General features: G+C 42.6%; 1 protein-coding gene across 2 annotated transcripts; it reads left to right on the forward strand.

The window, feature by feature from the left end:
- Window positions 1-844: 844 nt before the first annotated feature.
- On the forward strand, window positions 845-23,447 carry LOC122658482 (organelle RRM domain-containing protein 2, mitochondrial-like). Of its 2 annotated transcripts, XM_043853472.1 has the most exons (5): window positions 845-849; window positions 17,093-17,254; window positions 21,905-21,973; window positions 22,052-22,158; window positions 23,095-23,447. In XM_043853472.1, exons 2-5 carry the CDS (start codon window positions 17,116-17,118, stop codon window positions 23,197-23,199), a joined length of 420 nt encoding a protein of 139 aa, XP_043709407.1. In that variant the 5' UTR covers window positions 845-849; window positions 17,093-17,115; the 3' UTR covers window positions 23,200-23,447. The 2 variants fall into 2 exon arrangements, with proteins under 2 accessions (XP_043709407.1, XP_043709398.1); XM_043853463.1 differs by lacking the exon at window positions 845-849 and having other exon boundaries at window positions 17,020-17,254.
- Window positions 23,448-23,883: the final 436 nt, after the last annotated feature.

Genomic DNA, 23,883 nt, shown 5'->3' on the forward strand with positions numbered 1-23,883 from the left:
TTAGTTGTGTGTGAGCTTGGCCGTGCCATGGCGCTCCAATCGCGGCCGACTTGCATAGGCTAGAACCGTGGGATCGGCAGGCGTGCAACTCGGCTGTGCTGGGAAGATCTTTGGGTCAGTATTAATCTGTCGTCGTGCCGTGCAGTCAGGGGTCGGCCTAAGAGCCCATATGAGTTTGGCTCGATGTCTGCGGATAACTTGGGTGTGCTTGGCGAGCTCAGCCAAACAGTAAGGTCTATCAAAGATCGGGTCGGCTCGGTCTCCTGCTGAGCTCGGTTCGGTTCTTGGACTGACCTTGGCTTGGCCACATGGCAGCCTCTGATTGGTGGGGTGTTTTTATGCCTTATCAGATACAGCTAACAAACATGTCTATAGTTTCTCTTGAAATGACATACAAGTTGTGGGCGGTCATCCATTGTAAGTCCAATATTGATCATGTCCATTAATCACATACACAATGCTAGCCAGTAATTCTTCCTTCTCTCATGTTTTCACCCACTCCCAAGAGGAGAGGTTTAGCTAGCCATGAAAGCAATGAAGAGGGAAGGAAGGATTGATGGAGAAAATGAAATAGAAATTACTAAAACTAAAATTTATAAGAAGAAGAACTTAGTTGATTCAAATAACTCCAATGAAGATGATTCCGTCACTTGAATCCCATCACTTGAAGCCGCATCCAATATTGAAGAACAAATTACCAAAGTGTATAATGAAAATTACACATATGATCAAAGGGATGGGGAAATAAAAATTATCCTAACAATGATTCTAAAAATTAAAATTGCATATGATAACCTAATTACATAAGATCTAAAAACTAAAAATAAAAAGTAGAGGATGAGAGATCGGGTATAAGGAGGAGGAACGACACTGCTGCTGCTATTGTCATTCTAGAATAGGAAATTAAAACTAAAAAGAAAACGAAGGATTGAAGGGAGATCGAGAGAGAGGTTGGAGTGCGGTCAAGATGGATGTTATGTGGGGGAGATAGAGAGCTCGTGAAAAACAGATGGGAAGGAGATAGGAGAGAGAATTTGAGAAGAAGTGGGAGAAAGAAGAGATGCAATCCCAAAGAGTTTAGGAGAGAGAGTAGAGAGAAAAGATATTTTTCTCTTTTCTTTATTATATTTTTTTATCCTAAATTCCAACTTCACTAAAAATTGTTTTTGGGCAATATCTTTCTATCCTGGACCTAAATAGACCAAGCCCAAGAATTAAAGTTGCATCATTTTAAATTTCAGAAGATATGAGTCCAATATCCGATATCTTCTAAAAGATTATCGATTCATCAAAATTACTAATATGCCCCTAGGCTTTACTTTTTTCTCTTTCCTCTCCTTCTTCTCTTAACTCGAATCGACTCGCCCTAGTCTTCAGCTTCTATCTTCATTGAATCTTCTTCTTTTCGGCTCTTTTAGCTTTATTACTCCACTTCTACTAAAATTATCCTAAAACCTGAAAACACAGAAAAATACCTCGAGTAGCACCATTCTAGGAATTAAATGATGAAAATAAAGGGATATATTCACACATAAAATATGCTCATCATGGCTGTTTATATGTTCAAGAGCCTATGTGCGGTAATTGAATCACTAAAATCCCCTTCATAGGTACAAGGTATAAGCGGATCTGGTTTTCAATATTGTTGCGTCAAGAATCGGGGTGGAGCGTGCCGTTCCTACAAAGAAGAAAACAGCAATGGGGGACTAGGCCGAGCCAGTTTAGTCGCTCCGATGCCTAAGTCAGAACTCTCAAGCAACAGATAATAGTGATTGAATTCAAATGATCATGGAAGGAGGTTACCTAGTTATTTATACGCAATTGGGAGAGTTCTGCAGGCGGTGACATGACTTGATAGGAAAGGGAGTCCCCTTGGCATGAGTTTAGGAGACTAGGAGTCCTTTTAGGGTTATGGATGAGTCCCCGCTCTGTCATGTCTCGTCAGGCTGGATTGGCGTGTTAATTTAGGATCATTAGGGCTATCCTGCTTCATTTTTGGGATATGATTTTGCCGTTTTATCCGAATTTGTGCTTGGATCAGGTCGCCATTTATACTAAGTTGGCCTTTTCCCAACTCATCTTTCCTGGAATGACCTGGTCGAGTGCCCATGCCTCGTTCTCTCTGACCTCTCTCCCAAGAGGACGCACGTGTCTTCCCTCTATTGCGTGCCAATTTTATGATGTTTCACGAGCCCCTTACTCCTTCGGACGTTCACGTTCAGAGGAAGTTGAATCACCCCCGTACAGGTTACTCTCCTGCCAGAATTCTCATTTCGAGGTTGTTATTAAGACGTGACGGTTGACAGTAGCATTATGGTTCGTATCTTGAGTGACGCATGGCTTTAAGTCATTATGGCACCTCGAGCAAGGCTACCATCGCCCGTTCCCTGCCATTGATGCCTTTTGTACTCGACTGTTGGATCCTGACGATCCCCCTTCTTCTTTCCCTTATAAATTCATAATTCCTTCTTTCCATTTCTTCTCCTGCTTCTCCGGTTTTCTCTCTTTCTCTTTGCTTTGTCTTCCTGCTTCCCGGCTCATTCCTAAACTTGTTTAGCTCGTCCTTTGTGCATCTGTTCACATTTCCTTCACGAGTCTTCAACTCTTCTTCTTAAGCCAGTAAGTTTTTTCCTCCCAACCTTTTCTATGTCTTTTGATTCTTCCACCCGAGAGCCTATCCCAGACTCTCGGGACGTCGCCGGGATGAGCGGGAATTCTAACCCTGATGTGAGTTCTGAGAGGACTCACATTGACCAATCCATTCTGTTTGGGTCTAAGTGATTCATGGCTCGGTATGGTCACCTGGCAAGCTCCTCTGCTAACCCGCCGAGGAGAAGTAGTCTTAGGTCCGCCTGAGTACTCGTTGAGTGAACTACTGAGGGCTGTCCTACTCGTGATGAGGAGGAGAATGAGGCCCAGGAAGAGGAAGGGGCCGATGTTAGGGAGGATGATGATGATGAGTCTGATTCTGACATCGGTGACACCGGTGGGATTCTCAAAGGGCGAACTCTTACGAGAGTGTCTTAAATGATCGGGCTTTAGCGGCCCTGCGGAGCTGGTATCGAGTTCCCAAGGAAGTCCAGATGCGTACCCCGAGCTCACTTGACAAAGCGAGCTATTTTTGCGAGGGTGAGCTATGCCTATAAGAGGTCGCATTTACCTGCGACCTTTGCCTCCCGACCTGGGCCTTTGTGATGGACATCCTCAACCACTTCACTCTCTCCCTGGGCCAGCTGGTAGCGAACTCGTGGAGACAGATTTTTGGCTTCTACCTATACTTCACCCAGCTTGGCCAGGTGACCACTGCCGCCTTCTTCGCCTACTTTTTCATGCTGAAGAAGATCTTCGGGGGGTGGTACTATCTCTCTCTTCACCCCTTGAAGGGGTTGCTGAAGTCCATTCAGCTTATCAGCCACCTGCCTCAGTCGGCCAAGAAGTGAAAGGATCGCTACTTCTTCTCCTGGATGCTAGGGAATCCCTTTCGGTTGGAGTGGAGGGAAATCCACCTCAAGGCCATGAATCGCTCGTCCGAGCTGAGCCCATACGACCAAGAATCCATCAGCGTATGCCTAGATAGTGAAACTTTTGACGCCCGTAACTGAAAAAGGAATACCTGTTGGCCCGCTATAGTTTGAGCTCAGCTCAAGGTGAGTGTCCTCGGCTTGGGTGGATGCCTCTTCGTGTTTATTTTTATCTCGGTTCTGACCTATGTTTTCTTGGTTTTTAGTGGACATTCGACTGGATCGCAAGGGATTCAGATCTGACGCGGTTAGGCGTAAGAGGAAGATGATGGAGGAGCAGGCCAATCACGAGAAGGCGGCCACAGGCCGACCACCGTGGAAGGGCCTCGGTAGGCCCCACCCAAAGACCAGGAGCGTGCCCCTCTATACACTCCTCAGGCTTCGACGGAGGAGAGCTACAAGAGGAAGGGCCCCCCCCTTCAACAATACCATAAGAAGGGTGCTCACGCTGCCAGTATGAGCGGGGAGGTGATCCCCTTGGATGGCGAGACCAGGGGCAAAGGAAAGACCCTCCCTGGAAGAGGCCCCGCTATTCCCCAAGTGGGAGATTTATGAGGGCGACTCTGCCTTCAAGGACCCGCAGGTCGTGCAGGAGTGGCTAGAGCAGGGCTGCCTCCCTATAGATCGTGCCACCATCGGGGACATAACCGATGAGCACCTCGTTACTTCTCTTGGCCCGAACGTGGCCTTGGTGCGTTCCCTTCACATTCTTCTTCTTCTTTTTCCTTTCCTTTTTGTTCTTTTTTGTACTATGTTCTAACATCATATGGTCGTCCTTTCAGGTTGTTGCTAAGGTTGTTAATACAGTCCAGCGACTGGAGAAGTATCACAACCTGTACCACGAGGAGAAGAAGGTCCGCAAGGCCACTGAGGCCCAGTAGCTGGATCTTTCCAAGGACTACTACTCGTTCAAGGCCATGGTCCGGGACTACGAGGGGACGTTCACCTCCCTAACTGAGAGGAAGGACGTTCTGGAAGAGGAGGCCATCACCGTGATGAAAAAAATTAAGGCTTTGGAGAGAGAGTTGGAGGAGCTTCGCGTGAGCAATGACACGATTCGAGCTCAGGTTGTGGAGGATTACAAGAAGTCCTCTGAGCTTGAGGCCTTCGTCAAGGGGAAATCGTAAGAGGTGTACGACTATGGTGTTAGTGACACTGTCGAGTTCGTCCTCGGTGAGGACCCCAATTTTAAATTTGACAACTTCGACACGTACGTCCCTCCTCCAACGAAGTCTCCTGCCCCGGCTCTTCTCAACGAGGTCGTCCCTACTGCTAAGGATCAGAATCGCGTAGTCGGCCCATGACCTTTCTTTGTTTTTTCTTCTCTTTTTTTTTGTGTAATGATGAACCGGCCTTTGGGCCTTGTAAAACTGATCTCAATGAAGGCTTTTTCTTTGTCTTGTTCTTGTGTTCATGGTCACTTTTCCTATCGTAAGTCTATTCTTCGGTGCCTCGTAGAGATTTTTGTGCCAACTTTTGGGGTTGGTTCTTCGCATGGTCCCTCGTAGGGATTTTGGTGCCAACTTTTGAGGTCGGTCTTTTGTATACCCATGAGCACTTTCGCACAAACTCATGAGGTTGGTCTTTTGTGTACCTGTTTGAGTTAAAATAAAACCGCAAGCGTACGGGTCAATCGTAGCTACGGGTCGAACACAAGGAGATATACGCCACTCTATTTAACTAACTTAAAAGTAATGCAAAGTGAACCAAATTAAAGTGTTAAATTAAACTAATTAAACTAACGAAAATCAATGCATCCTAACTCATAAGCATCTAACAAAATTAAGGGATTAAATCGGCGTCCTAACACATGAGCATCTAACCTATCAAACTAAAGCGAATTGAAAGGAATAAAAATGCAGCCACACATACTAACCACATAAAAAGAAATAAGGGAAAAAAATGCATCCATAAACCACAACCATATAAAATTAAAATAAAAGAAATAGAGGGGGAAGAAGAAGAAGATAGAGCGAGATAGAGGAGATGGAGAATGAGATTGAGAGTTTAGATAGTAAAACCTGGATGTGCTTGCATGAATGTAATTGAAAAGCTTAGATACTTGCATAAACTTACCATGGCCTCCTCTTCTAAATCTTCAAGTCTTGTCATCAACTTAAGAACTTAGACTAGAAGGCTTAAAACCTAAACTAGAATTAAGAGATTACAACCCAATTGAAGACTTAAATTGAAATTAAAGCATAAACTAAACCTATTATAACCATTAACTAAAAATCATAAAAGCAAACTAGAACTTAGAAAAGCCAAAAATCACAAATTAGAAGGAGAAGAAGAGAAGAAATTTCACTAAGTGAATGAGCAATTTTTACAAGAGAGGTAGGGGTATTTATAGGTGGAAGAGAGGGGAAGAGAGAAGATGGAAGTGTAGGAGAAATATTCCCTAAGAAAAGAGAATATTCTCTTCTCTTTCCTCTTTTACAATGCCTTGAATTCTAAAAAAAAGAAAAAAAATAGAAAGAAGAAGAAGAGAAGATTGTTTACATAGACCTTCTATTTCTGGAAAAGTAAACTTCCAATTCTAACAAGTACTTCCTTTTCTTTGTAGATATCTTCTCCAAGTAATAAAATCAAAGCATCTTTGATTTTTCAACTTTCCATAGATGAGAAAATATAAATGTATCCCAAGTAGAATTCCAGAAGTGCCCTTGAGAAGTTGAAGGAGAGAGAGTAAGGGTGATGACTAGGATTCCTTCAAGAATAAATAAAATACCCATTCTGTCCTTCAAAAAACGTGGAGCATGGGGTGCTTATATAGGCCTCACCATTGTTTTCCTTGCGAAAAATCACCCAAAATAGACCCAAATTTCGTCCAATTCGGAGTTGGGGAGCCCAAGAGATCTCAAGTTGAAGTTGGACTGTCCAGAGCCTTCCAAATGGAATCTTTCGGGTACAGTAAAGTAACTTCTGATAATTCGTTAAGGCCCCTGGAATCCGAACTTCCGCTTCACTTTGTCCCCATCCGACTGTTAATAATTATAAATAAACCCCTATAGACCATTTTCGCGCATCGTTACGGAAACGGCCATAACTTCTTCGTTTCAACTCGGAATCAAGTGCCGTTTGAACCGTTGCGAAGCTGACTCGATGGGCTATGCATCCATACTATTAACACCTCTAGAAAGCTTATAAACATCTCCTTAGCATCATCTCCTCCATTTTTACAATAATTCACCTAAACCCTGAAAAGCACAAGAAAGCACCGAGTAACTTTGTCCAATGTGGTAAAATATATGCTTTATGCCCTAAGATTTCACACATAAATGTGCTCATCAGTACCCTTGAGTACTTTCGCATTGACTTACGAGGTCGGTCTTTATGTACCCTTGAGTACTGTCGTGCCGCCCCATGAGGTCGGTCTTTCGTGCCCCTTGGGGACTTTCGCGCCGACTTACGAGGTCGGTCTTTTTCCTAAACTCGTAGCTTGTAAAAAGGGAGATTTGGTGATTTCGTTTGAGAAACATGAACAAAAGATCATGGGACTTGAGGCTTTATTGCAAATATTTTGAGTCATATTCCATAGCGCACATAGGTTAAAAGGTATGGAAAACGAACTCGGTAAAAAGGTGAGAACACGATCTTGTACATAAGTTAAAAGGCGCGAACACGAACTTTCATTGATAAAATTTCTTCAAATTCTCTGAGTTCTAAGGTCAGGGTATTTTCTTGCCCCTTGGGGTCTTCAAGTGGTATGTTCCTGGTCGTATTTGCTTAGAGACCACATATAGACCTTCCTAGTTGGCGGATAGCTTGTCCTCTTTTTATGGTTGTGAAGTTCGTGCTTTTCTTAGGACCAAGTCTCTGGCTTTGAACACCCGTTCCTTCACCTTTGAGTTGAAGTAGTGGGTCGTTCTCTATTGATAGGCCATGTTCTTCATGAGAGCGGTCTCCCTGACTTCATCCAAAAAATCTAGATTTGCTCGTAGCCCATCTTGGTACGTTCTCTTATTGAAGTTGAGAACTTTGTGTAACCCGGCCAGTACTTCTACTGGTGCCAAGGCTTCTGTTCCATATGTTAATTGAAATGGGCTCCCCCTATGAGTGTATGAACTATGGTTCCATATGATCATAGTATACTCAATAGCTTGTCCACCCACTTTTCTTTAGCCTCGGTCAACTGGCGCTTTATTCCTGTCAGAAGAGTGCGGTTCGTGACTTTGATTTGACCATTCGCCTGGGGGTATACTACTGCCATGGATCTAAAATCTATATGGTAGTGTGCACAAAATTGCCTGAACTCAGGGTTATTGAACTGTGTCCCATTGGCGATGATGAGCACTTGAGGTAGCCCGAACCGATAGATAACCTTATCCCTAGAGAACTTCTCCATTTGTTTTTCAATGATTTTTGCCAAGGGCTTAGCCTCTGCCCACTTCATGAAATAATCTATCACGACTACAAGGTATTTTCTTCCCTGGGGTGAAGTCACCGAGTATGTCCATTCCCCACATAGCAAATGGTATGGGGCTGAGGATGGAAGTTAGTTGTGTTGCGGGCTGATGAGGAATTGGGGCGAACTTCTAGTCGGAGTACTTTATGTGCTAAGGCACGCCCCCCATATGACTTCCACATATTCCTTCATGAACTTCTGCCAGGGCGTACTGAGCGTGACTTGGCATTAGACATTTGAGTAGGGGTGCGGTAACCGATCTTTTGTATATTGTCCTTCGATCATTGTGTACCTAGCCACTCTTCCTCTGATTTTTCTGGCTTTCGCTCGATCTTCTGGGATCATGTCGTCTCGGAGGTGACTTACTATCGGGTCTATCCAACTTGACTCAATATCAATTTAGGCGACCTTGTTCTCCTCTTCGTAGGTAGGCCTGATCAGGCTTTTGAGGTAGACTACTCCGCTTATTTGGGATAAGTCATCATTAGATAACATTTGTATGGTGAACGCCACGAAAGTTGTGATCAGGGTTCAGGCTTTTTCAAGGTAGGAAGTCATTCTTTCATCCTTGGCTTCATATTCCCCGTTCATCTGATTGATTACCAACTGAGAGTCTCTATTTACAATAAGTCCTTCTATCTGTACGACTCAGACCACCTTTAAACCTACAAGCAATACCTCGTATTCGGCCCCGTTGGTTGATGCCGAAAAATTGAAGCATAGCACGTACTGTATTTTGAAGCCTTCTGGGCTGGTTAGTATGAAACCAGCTCCACTCCCCCCTGAATTGCTCTAGCCATCCACAAACATCGTCCAGGGTGCCCTTGGCTTATTTTCCTCTTCCTCTACGCTTTCTGCTTGTTCGTGCTTGTCCTTAGTCAGCGTACATTCAACCACGAAATTGGCGAGGGCTTGGCTCTTTATGGTCGTTCTCGGATGGAACTCAATCTGGTACTCACTTAATTCTACCGCTCATGCAATTAGATGACCTGATACATCTGGCTTGTGTATTACTTTCTTCAGGGGTTGATTTATCGTTACCTTGATAGGATAAGCCTGGAAGTAAGGCCATAACTTTCTTGCTGCACCTACCAGTGTGAACGCGAGCTTCTCGATCCTAGGATATCTGCTCTTGGCATCTAGGAGGACGTGGCTCACATAATAAACTGGCCTCTGATTTTTATTGTCCTCTCTAACCAGCACCGCGCTGATAGCAACGAGTGAGGTGGCCAGGTACACTAATAGTTTATCCTCGGGCTTGGGTCGTGTCAGTAGGGGAGGGCTGGTGAGGTACACCTAGAGCTCTTCGAATGCTTACTGGCAATCTTCGGACCAAGTAAAGTCTTTTGAGGTCATGAGGTTTTTCAATGTTTTGAAGAACGGTAGGCACTTGTCCCCGGACCTGGACATGAACCGAGCCAGAGCCGTGACCCTACCATTGAGCCTCTACACCTCCCGCATTGTTCTTGGCGGCGTCATCTCTTGGATCACTTTGATCTTTGCTGGGTTCACCTCTATTCCCCTCTGGGATACCATGTACCTAAGGAATTTTCCTGAGCTAACTCTGAAAGCACACTTTGTTGGGTTCAACTTCATTTGGTTTTCCCTGAGTACTTGGAACACCTCTTCCAAGTCCGCTATATGGTCCTGGGCCCGAACACTCTTTATGAGCATATCATCCACATACACTTCCATATTACGGCCGATCTGTGTTTTGAACATTTTGTTCACCATCCTTTAGCACGTGGCTCCTACGTTCTTCAGGCCAAACGGCACGACCCGATAGTAGAAGTTCTCCTGGTCAGAACGAAATGTTGTATATTTCTCATCTTCCCTCCTCATTAAGATCTGATTGTACCTTGAGTACCCATCCATGAAGCTCAACCTTTCATATCCCATCGTGGCATTGATCAAGAGGTCTATTCGGGGGAGTGGGTACTCGTCCTTTGGGCAGGCTTTGTTGAGGTTGGTGTAGTCCACACTCATCCTCCATTTTCCATTTGCTTTTAGCACCATGATCACGTTCCCCAACCAAGTCAGGAACTGCCCTTCTTAGATGAAGCCCGATGCCCTCAACTTTTCTATTTCCTCCTTCATTGCTGCTTGTTGATCTGGGGTAAAACTCCTTTTTTGTTGGTCCACTTTCTCGTCGGGTCCAGGTGTAAGGCATGCTCTGCAATGATCCGTGGGATGCCTAGTATGTCAGCTACCGACCAGGCGAATACATTGGCGTGGTCTTTCAAAAAGATCCTAATTCTTCCTTTTCCTTTTCATTCAGTGAGGCTCCAACTCTGACTGTTTTGGTCAGGTCGTTGTCACTTATTGGAATTTCAACCAGATCTTCTATAGGCTCTCCTCGCTGCATTTTCTGCTCATCTCGATTGTCGCTGACCTCGACCGTGAAAGCCGTTCCTGTACAATTGCCTTTGGCCTGCTTCATAAATGCAACATGGCATTCTCTGGCCTTTTTTTGTTTGGTTTGACATTCTCCTATGCCGCAATCGGTGATGAACTTCATATTAAGGTGCTTTGTAGAGACCACTGCTCCCATCTCATTCGGCTGGGTCTCCCCAGAATAACATTGTAAGTTGTCGCGACCCGAACCACCATGAAGTTAACTTTTTGTTGACCTAGTGTGGACCTAATGGCATTGTTGTCATTGTTGGCAACTTGATGAATAGCAAAGAGCTTAGAAATATGCTCAGTTGAATTGCGAGTTGGAGGCAAGAGGATAGAAAGCATGTGAGCCTCCAAAGAATAATGAACCTAGCATGTGTGCTTCCAACGAGTTGACAGAAAGCATGACCAGTGCATGATTAGCTGAGAAAAGAAATAAAAAAAAAAAAAGCATTGATAGAAAGCATGACCAATGTATGTTCAACTAAGAAAAGAAAAGAAAAAGAAAAAACAAGAGAACAGAAAGCATGTGTGCCTATCCCCTCCTTGCAAGATAGTTGATGTGTATGGACATTGCTCAATTCAGTCCATTATCCTTGTCAATGATACTCTATGTCAAGTGATGCCTAGGTTGCATGATCTTTCTTAGCTTGTTTTGGTTGCATACTTTAGTGTAGTTATGCATTCCATAGGTCATTCATGCATATTCATTCATATTCTCTTATGTTAGATAAGACTCCATAACATTGCATGCATAGCATTAAGGTGTGTGAGTCTGGCAACCTATCACGACTGTTAAATAGTCTAAATAGTCTCTGCAGATGTACTTTGATATAAAAACATCTCTCATGTCAGTGGTTATGAGGTTCTATGTTTGATTTGCAATATGCCTGGTAGGGTTGTACAGGCTATATTCTTGGGTTGACAGGTGATTTTTAGAACTAGCAGTGGTTTTGCTATTCTAACTGTCTAACAATGTCTATATTAGTATTTGTGGTTTGCCCAAAGTGTTTTGCAGGTAAAAAGGTCCATAGAAAGCTCCAACATAGTTCATCATACCTTGCAAAGGCTAAAATTCAAGTCAAAACAGTGTTTTTCTTGGTTTGGAGGTTGGTTTGATGATTGGTGGGACCCACAAGTCTTTCAAGTGGCTACACATGTTCAAATTCATATTTGTGATATGTTCTAAGTGTTACTTGAACTAAACAGTGGCTATCTGTGAAAATGACACGTTCATTTGCAAGTGTTTTAGTAAAGCTAAAATTCAACAACTATGATTGCGAAGCCTTTTTGAGGCTCTAGAAAAGTTTGCATATGAGAGATAAAAAGGAAGTGATTTATGCCAACACATTTACAAAGTTTTTCTTTACAAGGGTAAACAAACCACACAGTCATTCGAGCTATAGGTTGATGTGTGTGAAGGCCAGAAGAGTGCTTCAAGATCATTATCAGTGAAGCTGGATAGCAAGCTTGAGTTAATTTTGAAGAGAGAGAAAGAGGAGAGAGAGTGTGGACCCCACCTTGGGGTGCCATGTGTCAGGGGGTAGTAAGGTGGCACATCCACCTTGGCATTTGGCTGTGTCAACATGACCATATGGCCATCACAGCCTTGACAGCATGGCTGCACAAGCACTAGCCCAGCAGCCCAGCAGCCTAGCACCAAGGCACCAAGGCCTTAAGGCACCAAAGGCCCATGGCACCAAGGCACCAAGGCATCAAGGCACCACAGTAGCACCACCATTTGCGGACAGCACCAGCACCACGCGCACGCAAGGCCCAGGTAGCAGCACTAACTCGAAAGTTTTTTTGGGCATTTCGTCGAACAGGTGTGGAAGGGGTCCATGCCTTGGAAAATTTTTAAGGTGCTAAAAATCTTTGCTCTCTGGAATGTGCATATTTGCAAATTTTAGTGAATTTTTTGAAGCATCGAATGGGAATTCCAACCGTACGGATGTGAAGACCATGTGGCAAGGAGTGGGAGATAAAACTGTCATCTTTTTTTGACACGTGTACATATCACGGATGAGTCATCGTTTTCCCAAAAACGCCACAAGGTGAATGGCTGAGATTAGTTCTTAAATTGGTTTTTAAATCTTATGTTCTGGCTGGCTGATTTAAGTATCCTATGGTATATAAGCATTGCATGTTATCATTTTAAGATCTTACGGCTCTGATTGATTGATCTGAGGTTTTATCGACGGATATGATGGAAGATACTAAATCAGCATTTCAAAATTACGCACATGTGAAATTGGTACACTTAAGTGATGATTTCTCATTGGTGGATCGAGAATATAACCTGATGGTTCTGTTTTAATCTCATATCAAAGATGAGGATCCAAAGGTCGAGATCTCATGTGCCTCTGTGAAAATCTCCGTGCAACTTCTTCAAGTATGCTGATGATCTCAGTCACAGATCTATCATGATCCGATGGCCCAGATTAGCCTAGACTTTGACACTGTTTTTAAAGCACTTGGGGCTCAATTTTTGAGAAGTGAGCAGAGACCCTACCCAAGGTTTTTCTATGTTATGAATACGTTGGTACTCTCAGATTTATGTTTTGAAGCTCCCATGGTGCGAATTTGATATATCAGTGGAGAAGAAGACAGTTACTATTATTTAATACATAATTTGGTGTAATAGGCCATTTGAGCATGTTTTAAGTGTGGGGTTTTAGGTGATTCTTTTTAAATCATATTCGTAAGGGGGACTTGAGTTATATAGTTCCTGAACCTGTGTCATATGGTTCTACAGCCTATGTAATAGGGTTGGTAGTTGGGAGTGATTCCTTGTTCCCTTATAACTGGAATAGAATTGGACCTGAGTAATACGATCTTAATCACTGTAACTTGAATCATTGATTAGTGGAGAGTGCAGAGCAAAGCACGAAACCTATGATAGGTATTTGCTCCTTCGATGTAGGTCATTGTGCTGAACCAAGTAAATCCTAGTGTTATGGTTTCCATATTGTTTCTTTGAAGTGCTTTTGTTTTGCAGAGTGGGTGTGGTTCACCAGTAGACCTAGCCACTATCTTGTGGTGATAGGTGGGTGACCATACGACTGTGTGTTTGCACACTGGTAAACAATTAGGAACAGCCCAGCCAGTTACAGTGTTGGTTTGGTCAGGTTAATTAATCAAGAAAATTTCAGTATACACAGATTCACCCTGCCTCTCTGTGTTGAGTGCCATTCATCACTTTCACAGTTTTCTAGCATGGTGCCGTGCCGACCGTCATCAATAACTTGACCGATCCTTTAATTAGGGCAGGGGATCCGGAGAACCTGTATAGCGACGAGCTTTCTGGTTCGAACCCAAACTGCAGGTACGCATCATAGCACAACAGGTCTACTGAGGCTCCGGTGTCCACAAGGATGCGGTGGACAGGCCTATTTGCTATGACTGCCTATATTAAGACTGCTTCGTCGTGGGGGAGATGGTCGGTGTAGGTTTTGCTCTTTTCTCTATTTTCTCGGCTATTCCCACGAACCGTGCCTTCACTTTGGCCTTCCTAGCAGATTCCTGTCCGGGCCCTCCGATGATCGTGAGGATGGCTGGGGTTGTTGATGTGTTGGCCTTAACTCTTGACCTGCGGTCATTCGGTCGGGCCTCTCGACGATCGTCATGTCAGTCTCATTTATTTCTCTCTCGAGCTCAGTCGTCTCTCCTCAGCTCCGCGCTCGTGCCCCTTCGACCACGTGAGTCGTCCCTTCGTTCTTCCCCTTTCACATAACACCAAAGGTGGCCTCTCTGGATTACATCTTCTATCTCTTTTTTCAACTGTCGGCAGTCTTCGGTATCGTGCCTAACATCTTTGTGGAACTTACAGTATTTCTTTTGGTTTCGGTCCTTCGATTTTGAGAACATCAGCCTCGGCCATTGCAGGAGACCCCGATCATGGACTTCCATAAGTATGTTCGGCCTAGAGGTAGTCAGCGGGGTGTAATCTGGGCTTCGATCTCGGTCCTGGTACTGATCTGACCTCTGCCTCTTATCATCCTTCTTCTCTTCTTTCTCGCTCGTCTTTCTCTTCTCCGATCCCTTAGCATCAGCCGTCTTCCTGGCCTTCATGATATCAAACATGTTTGCATACTGGTAGCATTGGTCTAGTAGCTCGATCATATTGCAGACCGATTTTAGGGCTAGGGATCGGACCAGGTAATTATTTGTGACCCCATTGTGCAGGGCGTTGAAAGCCATGCCATCATCCAGGTCTTTTATCTCTAGGGACTCTCTATTGAAGCAAGTGTTGTAGTCCCGCATGGATTCATCGGGTTGCTGTTTCACCGCTAACAGATTCGCCGCTATTTTCTTTTGATTCGCGCTGCTTTGAAAATAGCTCACGAAGGCCCGAGCCAACTAGGTAAGAGTTTACCATTGGGTAACCAAACCGGAGTGGAGGTGGTAAGGGACATGGGATTAAGTAGGCTGGAAAGGTGGCAAGTCATGTGGTCAGAAGCCCCACTGTCGAATAACCAAGGAGGTGAATGCGTACCTGAAACAGATAGATAGGTCTCCATACCTGTTAAGGTGGTAGGAGGTGCAGAAGAATCGGTCCCCAAAAGAGTGAGAAGTTGCTGAAACTGGCTGGAATTCAAACCAAGAACGGGTGTGCTATCCATAGAAACAACATTGGCCTGAGAAGGAGCAGCACAAGGGCGATCAGATCGGTTGTGGCGTGGCTGATGTCCAGGAGGGTACCCATGAAGGGGCTAGTAGGTAGCGCAAGTGTGGCTGTAAATGTTGCAATGATCGCAAAACTGATGATTGCGATTATTATGACCAGAACTTTGTTGAGGCCGAGGTGCATCACCACATGCAGATTGGGAAGAATACTAGCAGTTAACAGCCATAGTAGCAGCTTTGAGTAAACTTGGTGGGAGGGTGAGAGCTTGTTGTTGCTCTTTTTGCAACAGAAGATAATAAGCGTGATTGACGTCTGGCAACGGATCCATGGTGAGGATCTGTGACCGTATGGTAGCATATCCATCAAAAAAGGCCCATTAAGAAATGGTAGACACGTTCCTATTGGATGGAGGAATGAAGCGCAGATTGAGCACCACAGGTACATGTGCGGATGGGGATGTAGGAACAGAGTTCGTCCCTAAGAACCTTCAGGTGGGTGTAGTAGGCAGCAAGGGAATCAGACCCTTGTTGGATCGTAGCAATGGACCGTTTGAGATGGAACACGCATGGTGCATTGCTACGAGAGAAGTGTTCTTCGAGTTCTTTCCACACGGAGAGCGCCCGTCTCCGCATAGATGATGCTGTCAGCAATAGTGCGAGAGAGAATGTTGAGAAGCCATGAGAGGGTCATGAAATTGCAGCGGTCCCAAAGGTTCATATCGAATGCAGAAGAGGACGGCCTCGGAAGCGAACCATCGACGAACATCATTATGTTCTTTGCAAAGAGAGCCATGTGCACAGCCCTACGCCATGTAGAGTAGTTATCACCGTTCAATGGTGTGGAAACCAAGACGGTGCCAAGACTGTCGGATGGATGGGTGGAGATAATATGGGGAAGAAGCATCAATGACAATGGAAGGTGCACTCACAGAAGAGGCTTCATTGACAATGGAGGTTGCGCTTGCGAAAGAGGTGTTTGGACCCGTTGCCATTGAGAAGCTTGAGAAGAAAATTAGCAAATTGATACCATGTAAGAATTAGATATGAGGTGTAGAATATTTGAGTGATTTTATTATGTATACAATGATGCAAATATATAGAACAAGTAAAGCAATACAATCCCCTTGATTGAGGGAATCAATATACAAGGATAAGACTTTACAAAAATAGATAAAACAATTGTGGAAGGCAAGGTGGTGATGGAGCTGATGGAGGGATTCTTTCACTAATCCAGCTAAAACAGAGCATGATGGAAAACGTCTAGATTGGAATGGCACTTATTTTAGCGTTCCATTAGTAGTCAATGCTATGAGAGCTCCATCTGTCTGGTTACCGCAATTTTGTTATATATTTGAGAACAAAATGTGGGAAAATTTACAGCAATGGTCACTTTGGTGATTCATACTCGGCCAAGTACCTTCACAGATCTGAGTCGCGCTTACGTTCTTATGGAGCAATCTTTAGAGAAAGCAAGTTGTGCAGCACTGCAACTAGACAGAGTAGAAGATGGTTTTGTTAGGAGGGGGGCTTTGTGGTTGTCTCTGATTCGTAATTGATGAATAAAGTTATAAAAATCATTATGCATATAGGTATACCAAACATATTTTTTAATACACAATCTATTATGTTTATTGGTTACCAAACAATTTTCATGTTTTGACCAAAAATGGTTTTCATTAATGATTTTTGTTAAATAGGTAAAAATCAAAAATCAAAATGATACCAAAGACTCTGTTACTTTATTATTTAAATTGTTGATCAAAAAATATTTTTTGTCCGGGAGTAAGGCCTGTTTTTCACGTTGGGTTCCATGGACAAAAAATTCCAAATGCTGGTGGAAAGTGGGACCCGGGAAGGACCCTGCTAAAGGGACAGCATCAGCATAGGCCCATGCCCATGTATGCCGCACATTTACAAAAATTCGGGCACCAAGGGGTTCTTTCGTCTTTCCCTACTAGCATTATCAATTTAAACCTAGAAATAAGGGTACATAAGTAATTTGACCTCGGCTTTATTGAAATCTTCCTCTGGTCTCACCGTATAAAGAGCAAAGAGGTTTATGCTCCTCAACTCGTCGCTTCGACGGTGAAAAATCCCAGCTTGGGTGGCTTCATTGTGGGAAAGAGACTGTGAGTCTTAGAGATAGGATACAGAGAGGGAGTCATGGCGGTGCGAGCAGCTGCGGCGGCTCCTCGTGGTCTTAGAAAACTATTCTCGAGCTTCGCTTTCGCTCCTCCGCCCAGCAATGCTGCAAATACAGCTCTTCCACCGGCCGAACCGTCCACGAACCTCTTCGTCTCAGGCTCGTCCCTAGCATTCTTCCCCTAACTGTGATTCACTATTTCTTTTCTTTTCCATTTGATATGAAATATAATTCACAATCATTGTCTGATCTCCTTGATTTTGTTTAAATTGAATTACAGTTCCTATTACGTGATAAGTATTGTTCGTGTCCATGTAGGTTTTCGTAATTTTTTTCTTCAGTATAGTATTTTTTCTGGTCTGAAAGAGTTTAGCTTGTTTTTTTCCCCTGAGCTTAAGGAGCTAATTAATTGTCATTGCTAATTGCTAAGCGATGCATGTATGCAGTGAAATGGATGGATAAGATTTCTGACCGACTCCAAGAGTTGAGATGAGAGTTAGTTGAGCCAGGCATTTACTATGCATGTTTATGTGGTTAGTTTAGGCATCTACTATGCATTTGTATGTGGCTCATTCATGCATTTTATGTTGCGGGACATAAACTGTTGGATCATGCCTAGTAAGTTTGATCGGCTTGGATGGAACTACCACTTTAACACTTTAGCAGTGTTCTGCTGTTGGCCATGGTCGGCTGAAGTCAATTGAACTAGAATCCCAGTCCAGTTCAGGAAAAGAATCTCATCATTTATAATAATGCTACATATCTGTTGGGGGTACGATGTCTTGTATTCCATCGCTTGGTTTGTGGGTTGATTTCCAAGGGCCGTTAAGGCGAGGAAAATTTTTTAAGGACTATATGGGTATTTTGGTAAAATTTCTTTATAGGGTTTCGCTACAAGGGTTCTGAGAGAGGTGTGAGGACAAGCAGCTGTAACCCTTTTCTCATTGATAGTAAAACAGGTCTCATCTCACCGTGGACGTAGGCAATCTTGCCAAACCACGTATATCCTTGTGTTCATTGTGTGATTGTTGTTTGTGATTTCCATTCTTTTCTGCATAGTGTAAGGATTCATTTTCAACACATAACTCCAATAGGAAATAAAGTGGGAAGCCCTCTTATACGGGCTGGTACGTGATGCAGCCGTTTCTTGATTGGAGTTCGAATGAAAAGGGATGAGTTGTTGAAGGAGAGAAAATAAGATAAAAAAGAGAAAATAGAGAGTGTTTTGGCTTTATAGACAAAGCCGTACATCTTGGCTAATTGGAAGGTAGCCGACCTTTTTTCAAGATAACATCAAGGAGATAAAATATGATTTTCAGTGCTTAAAGTCTATACTCCTTCTAATGCTTCCCCTTTTAATAAGGTGTCAAAATGTACATAGCTATAATAACTATTAACCCTCAATAACTTCCTCTCACGTTTCAATAACTATCCACTACTCCCCTCTAATTACAACTTCTACTAACTACTGACTAACAACTTCTACTAACAGACCTCACCCAACTTACAGCTCGTAAGATTCCTCACGTGCACATAACACCCTCAAACCTATAACTTAGTGACAGAGGTACTCCCTTTACTCTAAAAGCTTCCCTGTGTGGAGTTGTTTTTTGATATCTTCGGTAACTCCATTCCTACTCGCAGAGTGGTGGAGGTAGTCTTCACTGGACATTTCATCCATATCTCTGACTATTGCCTTTGTCATTGCTGGGTCTCAGATTCATGAACTCAGTGTTGTCAAAGAACCTAGACATTTTTTGATAGACTACTGTACTGACTGACTAATGAATGAGTTGGTGGGTACCATCAAGTTGTTTGTCTACTTGTGACTAGGCAACAACATTAGTTGGCTTGCTAGGTTCGACTAGTTGACAAATTTTAGGGGTTAACCATTTCTGGATCTTGACTTTGTTGTTCTGTTAAAACTTTGTTTAAGTTAGGCATTCTGATAACGGAACATTGTTGTCATTGTTAACTGATTTTTCCCTTTTTTGGTCCCCTCCACCCTTTTTTCCCTCCCTTTGTCACCCTGACCAGTTATGTGATTTTTGTGTCAGGTTATACAACTTAGTCTGTAGTATGTTGGGTAAAACAGTTCTTTGATTGTGATGGAAAGTTCTTTAAAAGATTACTTTAGATTTAACAAGCTAGTTTGTATAATTTGGCCATGACGTAGTGGGTTTTCGTTGGATTTTCCAGAAAAGGGTCCCATAATGGGATTATTTAGTCATAAAGCTGTGTAGATTCTAATTAGAAGTTCTTCTAGTTTGACATTCTTGAACTATAGTTTAAAAGGATCAGTCATTTTTTATTAGGAGTTGGTAGCGATGAATCATAAGAGTTCTATGTGTAGTAGACAATCGTATTTCTCAACTGAATGAAATTGGACTTTGCAGGTAAGAGCCGTCTCTTCTCAGCCATGTGAGTTCAGGACTTTATGTTGTGTCTGTTTGGGGGTTGGACCCCAGCAACACTCTGAACGGATTTTGTAGAGCTATTTTTCTCCTAAAAAATTTCAGATACCAGCCTCCACTTCTAGCTTGTTTCCTCTCTACTTGGTCTTTGAACACATCACACAACCATCTCCAAAACGTGCTCTTTTTATACCCCTCTCATTTTTCAAATCCGTAACCTAAATTCCATACTGCCAATCAATCTCCTGTTTCCAGAATTGCTGTGTAACCAATCATTAATTTCCTACCATTTAGCCTCTCCTCTCCTTAAAATCTATCATTTTGGCCTTCATATGCTTTAACTCACCAAATCAGAACCCGGAGCAAAAAATTTCCACCTTTTCCACCTTTCTGCAATTCTAATGCTATTGTGATTGTGATTTCTAATTTATCCAAAAGAGCTATTTGTCTCTCCTAATCCATCTAGGATATTGCTAATTGGGGAAAAATTCTAACACTCCCCTCCGTCCCACCACCACCTCTCACCCTGTCTTCCCTTACTCAGTGAGCTACCCTCCCTCTGCAACTCCTGCCCACTCCTATCCGCAATTCCTGCCCACCCCATTTTCTGCAATTTTCTGTACTTTCTTCTCATGCAACTCCCCTTCCTGCTCTGCCATCTACTCATCCCTCCCATACTCCAACCTCTGTGCAATCTTTCGCTGCCAACTGGAGACCATTGTATTCTCAACTGTTCTTCCTTTCCTTATGGACCTTTCTACTGCGGTTATGGCAGCGGCAACATCATCGCCAATCTATAACGTGACAGTATCTCAATACCATGTCGTCTTTGTCACTTCATTTGAAAATTTTCACTTTTGGACGTGCTCATACAGAATACAATATATCGATCGACATCCCGGGAGTTGCCTCCCATCCCGTCTGAAAATTTTCACCTTCAGCCACAATGAAACAACATCGAATCACTTCCAAGCACCAATTATCAGTCACCCTTTCATTTTAAATCTGTAACAGCGTTGATTGAAGACTCGGGGCCCAAAAGCCTACCTTTTTCTTGAACATTTACTAGCTTCTATGATAAATAATATTCTTAAAGCATGGAATTCCAATCTTTTCGTCCCACAACCAAAAAACCCAATTCAATATTCAGCAAGCTGAGAAACCTCCAAAACAAAGTCTTCTCTCTCCTCCATCAATTTCTGCAAAGTCAGAGCATCTGCGAATTCATTCTTGCATATATCTGAAAATATCAAAAGACCATTTCAGTTTTTCTTATATTGATTCACCGACCAAAAACAGAGTAATATTTTCCTAGGATTGGGGTTGTAAGAGTGTGTGTATGTGGGAGTTCAAGTGGCCGCTGTCAATGGCCGACTAAAGTGGAAGGGCAGAGGAGGAAGAAGACTAAAAGCCGAAAATGCGATGAGAAAAATAAGAAAGGCAGAGAAGAGAATATGTAAACAGCGAATGGTTTGGCTTTATGATATGGCTTAGTGGAAAAATCATGAAACCAGTTGAGGCTGCACAACATCAACATGGATTGGCCGACGACCCACACCCTCTAACTCAACAAAGCTCCCATGTCAAGAAAAAAGTCGGGTGTTTTTTTCTTCCACTTCCTCTGCAATTTCAGATTCAATCATCATCATAATCAAGGCCTGCCTCTGTGTGTGTGTGTGTGTGTTTCGTTCTTCTTGTTTTTGGAAGAAAAAAAATAAAGAAGCCAGAGGGAGGCTGCAGGAATTGCGGATAAGGGGTGGGGCAGGAGTTGCAGGGGTGGCTCATGGTAAAGTGGAAGGCAGGGTGAAGGTGGAGGAGGGGGCGGAAGGTGGGGGAGATGCTGGAGAGAGGCTGCGGGAGTGGAGAGGGAAGAGGGAAAGGGTAATTTAGGGATTTAGAATTAAAAGGGGAGAAAGAGATGTTAAAGTTTGCTTTTCTGGGAGAATTATAAAAAAATAACTTGAGTAGGGGAATTTGAGTAAATATAGGGTAAGTAGAGGGGAGTGATTGAAATTTTCCCTTGTTATTTCAGTCTTATTCTTTGTTTATTTCACTAGTTGTGATGTAAGTTCTTTTTGGATGGCAATTCCTTCATCAACTTGCTCTTTCAGGATTTATGATTCTCGTGTTTTAATCTTTAAATATTTGTGATGGCATGGATATGTTTTTTTGTTTTTTTGATAGTTAGTAACCAGATAAAATGAGATTTTTTTTTTGATAAAATGAGAATTTGTTAATCATAGCAGGGATATGTTAATGTGATGTCTTGTTAATGTTTGAGACAGGGTGCACGACCTTACCTTTTTCCCCTTCTCCATTTATGGCAAGCTTTTAATTTATCAAGTGATTTAACCCCCTCCCCTTTTTCCTAACTTCATCAATGATGTTTCTGCAGGCCTTAGCAAACGTACTACTACTGAAGGACTTAGAGAAGCCTTCTCAAAATTTGGTCAAGTGGTTAATGGTTAGTTTTTGGTTTCATAAGAATTCTTGAGATTGACCCATTAAATGTTGTGCTTCAAACAATCTGTTATTTGCACAGCTAGAGTTGTGACGGATCGCGTGTCCGGATATTCGAAGGGTTTTGGTTTTGTACTGTATGCCACTTTGGAAGATGCTGCGGAAGGTATAAAAGGCATGGATGGCAAGGTGAGCTAACCTCAAAAAACATCAACTTCACTGATGGATATGAGAGCATATGATCGGTCTTTTGATTTTTCATTCGTACAAGTGAATTTATATCCTAAACATGAAGAAAATAGACATCCATCTAGGGTAAACACACTATAGTATGTTTCTTTAATCTAACCACAGGATTAACGAAGGAATTTTGGGGATCTTGGACCTTTACTTTTAACTATAAGTGTCTTAGTTTGAACTTCAGAAACCCATTTGGAAAATGGTGAATGAAATGCCTCCTGAAAGGTCTTTAATAAGGACCGAAATGCTTACATTTATTCATAAATACATAGAGAAGCAGGTCTTTGAGAAAAAAAAAAGGTCAAAACTATGACTTTTTCAATAGCCTGTTAATTGTTAATGTAGCTGTTCAAGTACTGGGACAGTTACAAAAAAATTGTAGAAATCTTGTTGATTGACATTGTTAAACAATATTAGTATGTAAAGCTGGTAGCATTTGTATAATTGATGCAAATCGTATAGGTATAAAACTTGGGCTGTATGATCAACCTGAACCCAAAGAAACATGGTAGCTTAGTAACATTAACGTTAATTGAAAAGACACAATTTTAACTGCAACAGTTTATGGGAGTAAGATCTGAATACTGGTCCTTATTTTTCAGATTCGTTGGTCACCAAATCAAATATAGAGTTAAAGCAGCTGTCAGATGAGGCTGCAAGGGTTATAGATTGGGTATCTAGAGGCCTAATCCTAACCAGGCCCTATTTGTTGGGGCAGACATTTCCAACCCTAACCCAATCCATCTTATGAAAGTCTAGCCATCTTGAATTGATCTTAGTGATGTGATGCATTTATATTATTATTACCATATTGGATAATTTCACAATGTTTTACTGCTTTACTAACAATGATCAACTGTCATGTTTTTGGTATGTCTTGCGTAGTTTCTGGATGGATGGGTTATTTTTGCGGAGTATGCGAGACCCAGAGAACCACCCTCACCGCCATCTTCAGAGAGAGCTGGATTTCCTCCATTTGGACGTCCTTGACTTAGTTGAAAATGGCCAAGCTTATCAACCGTATTATATTGCAGTTCTCTATTTTGCATTGAGAGAGCTCAATTGTTTACTATCATCTGGCATGGTATCTTTTGCTGAAAGGCTTTGAACTTATTGAACTGAATGAGAAAACTATTAGGATTGCCAGGGGTATAGTTTGTTAGAGTAGTTTCGAACATCAAATTGTATCTTGTGGAACTGTGTTTGCTATCTGTTAATGTTTTGTGGGTTTGTAATGTATATTCTTCCATGAACTAAGCAAGAAAAACAGGACAGCATGTAAGTCGTAATAAACCGATGGGAGAGGATTCTCTGAGCAAGCAGTATAGAGTGCATAAATGATGTGTGACCGAAAGATTTCATTGAAAGCTCATTTCATGTGAAGACGAGAGAGAGAGAGAGAGAGAGAGAGAGAGAGAGAGAGAGAGAGGGGGTTAGCGTAGCCTACCCTAGTGGCTCAGAGAACCTTTTCCTTAAAAGTAATTGTTTAAGCTTGTCAATCCGTTTGGTCAAAGGGAGTATGGAGTGTGAACTGAAACCTAATTCGGTTCTGAACTTCACAATGCTTAAATTGAATTTGTTCGTTTTGCTTTCAGCTCGTATTAGGTTCTATTCAGTTTTACCTAATTGGAATTGGATTTGAAACGAATTTGTTTGATTTTTACATTTTGGCTT

Source organism: Telopea speciosissima, chromosome 1 (genome assembly GCF_018873765.1).
Source record: "Telopea speciosissima isolate NSW1024214 ecotype Mountain lineage chromosome 1, Tspe_v1, whole genome shotgun sequence".
Lineage (NCBI taxonomy): Eukaryota > Viridiplantae > Streptophyta > Magnoliopsida > Proteales > Proteaceae > Telopea > Telopea speciosissima.

What these genes read in the sequence shown, in the direction of transcription:
- LOC122658482 (XM_043853472.1), top strand. Translation starts at nt 17,116, where the DNA reads ATGGCGGTGCGAGCAGCTGCGGCGGCTCCTCGTGGTCTTAGAAAACTA. An exon ending in CACGAACCTCTTCGTCTCAG is followed by an intron (nt 17,255 to 21,904) that starts GCTCGTCCCTAG and finishes ATGTTTCTGCAG; the next exon opens with GCCTTAGCAAACGTACTACT. An exon ending in ATTTGGTCAAGTGGTTAATG is followed by an intron (nt 21,974 to 22,051) that starts GTTAGTTTTTGG and finishes TTATTTGCACAG; the next exon opens with CTAGAGTTGTGACGGATCGC.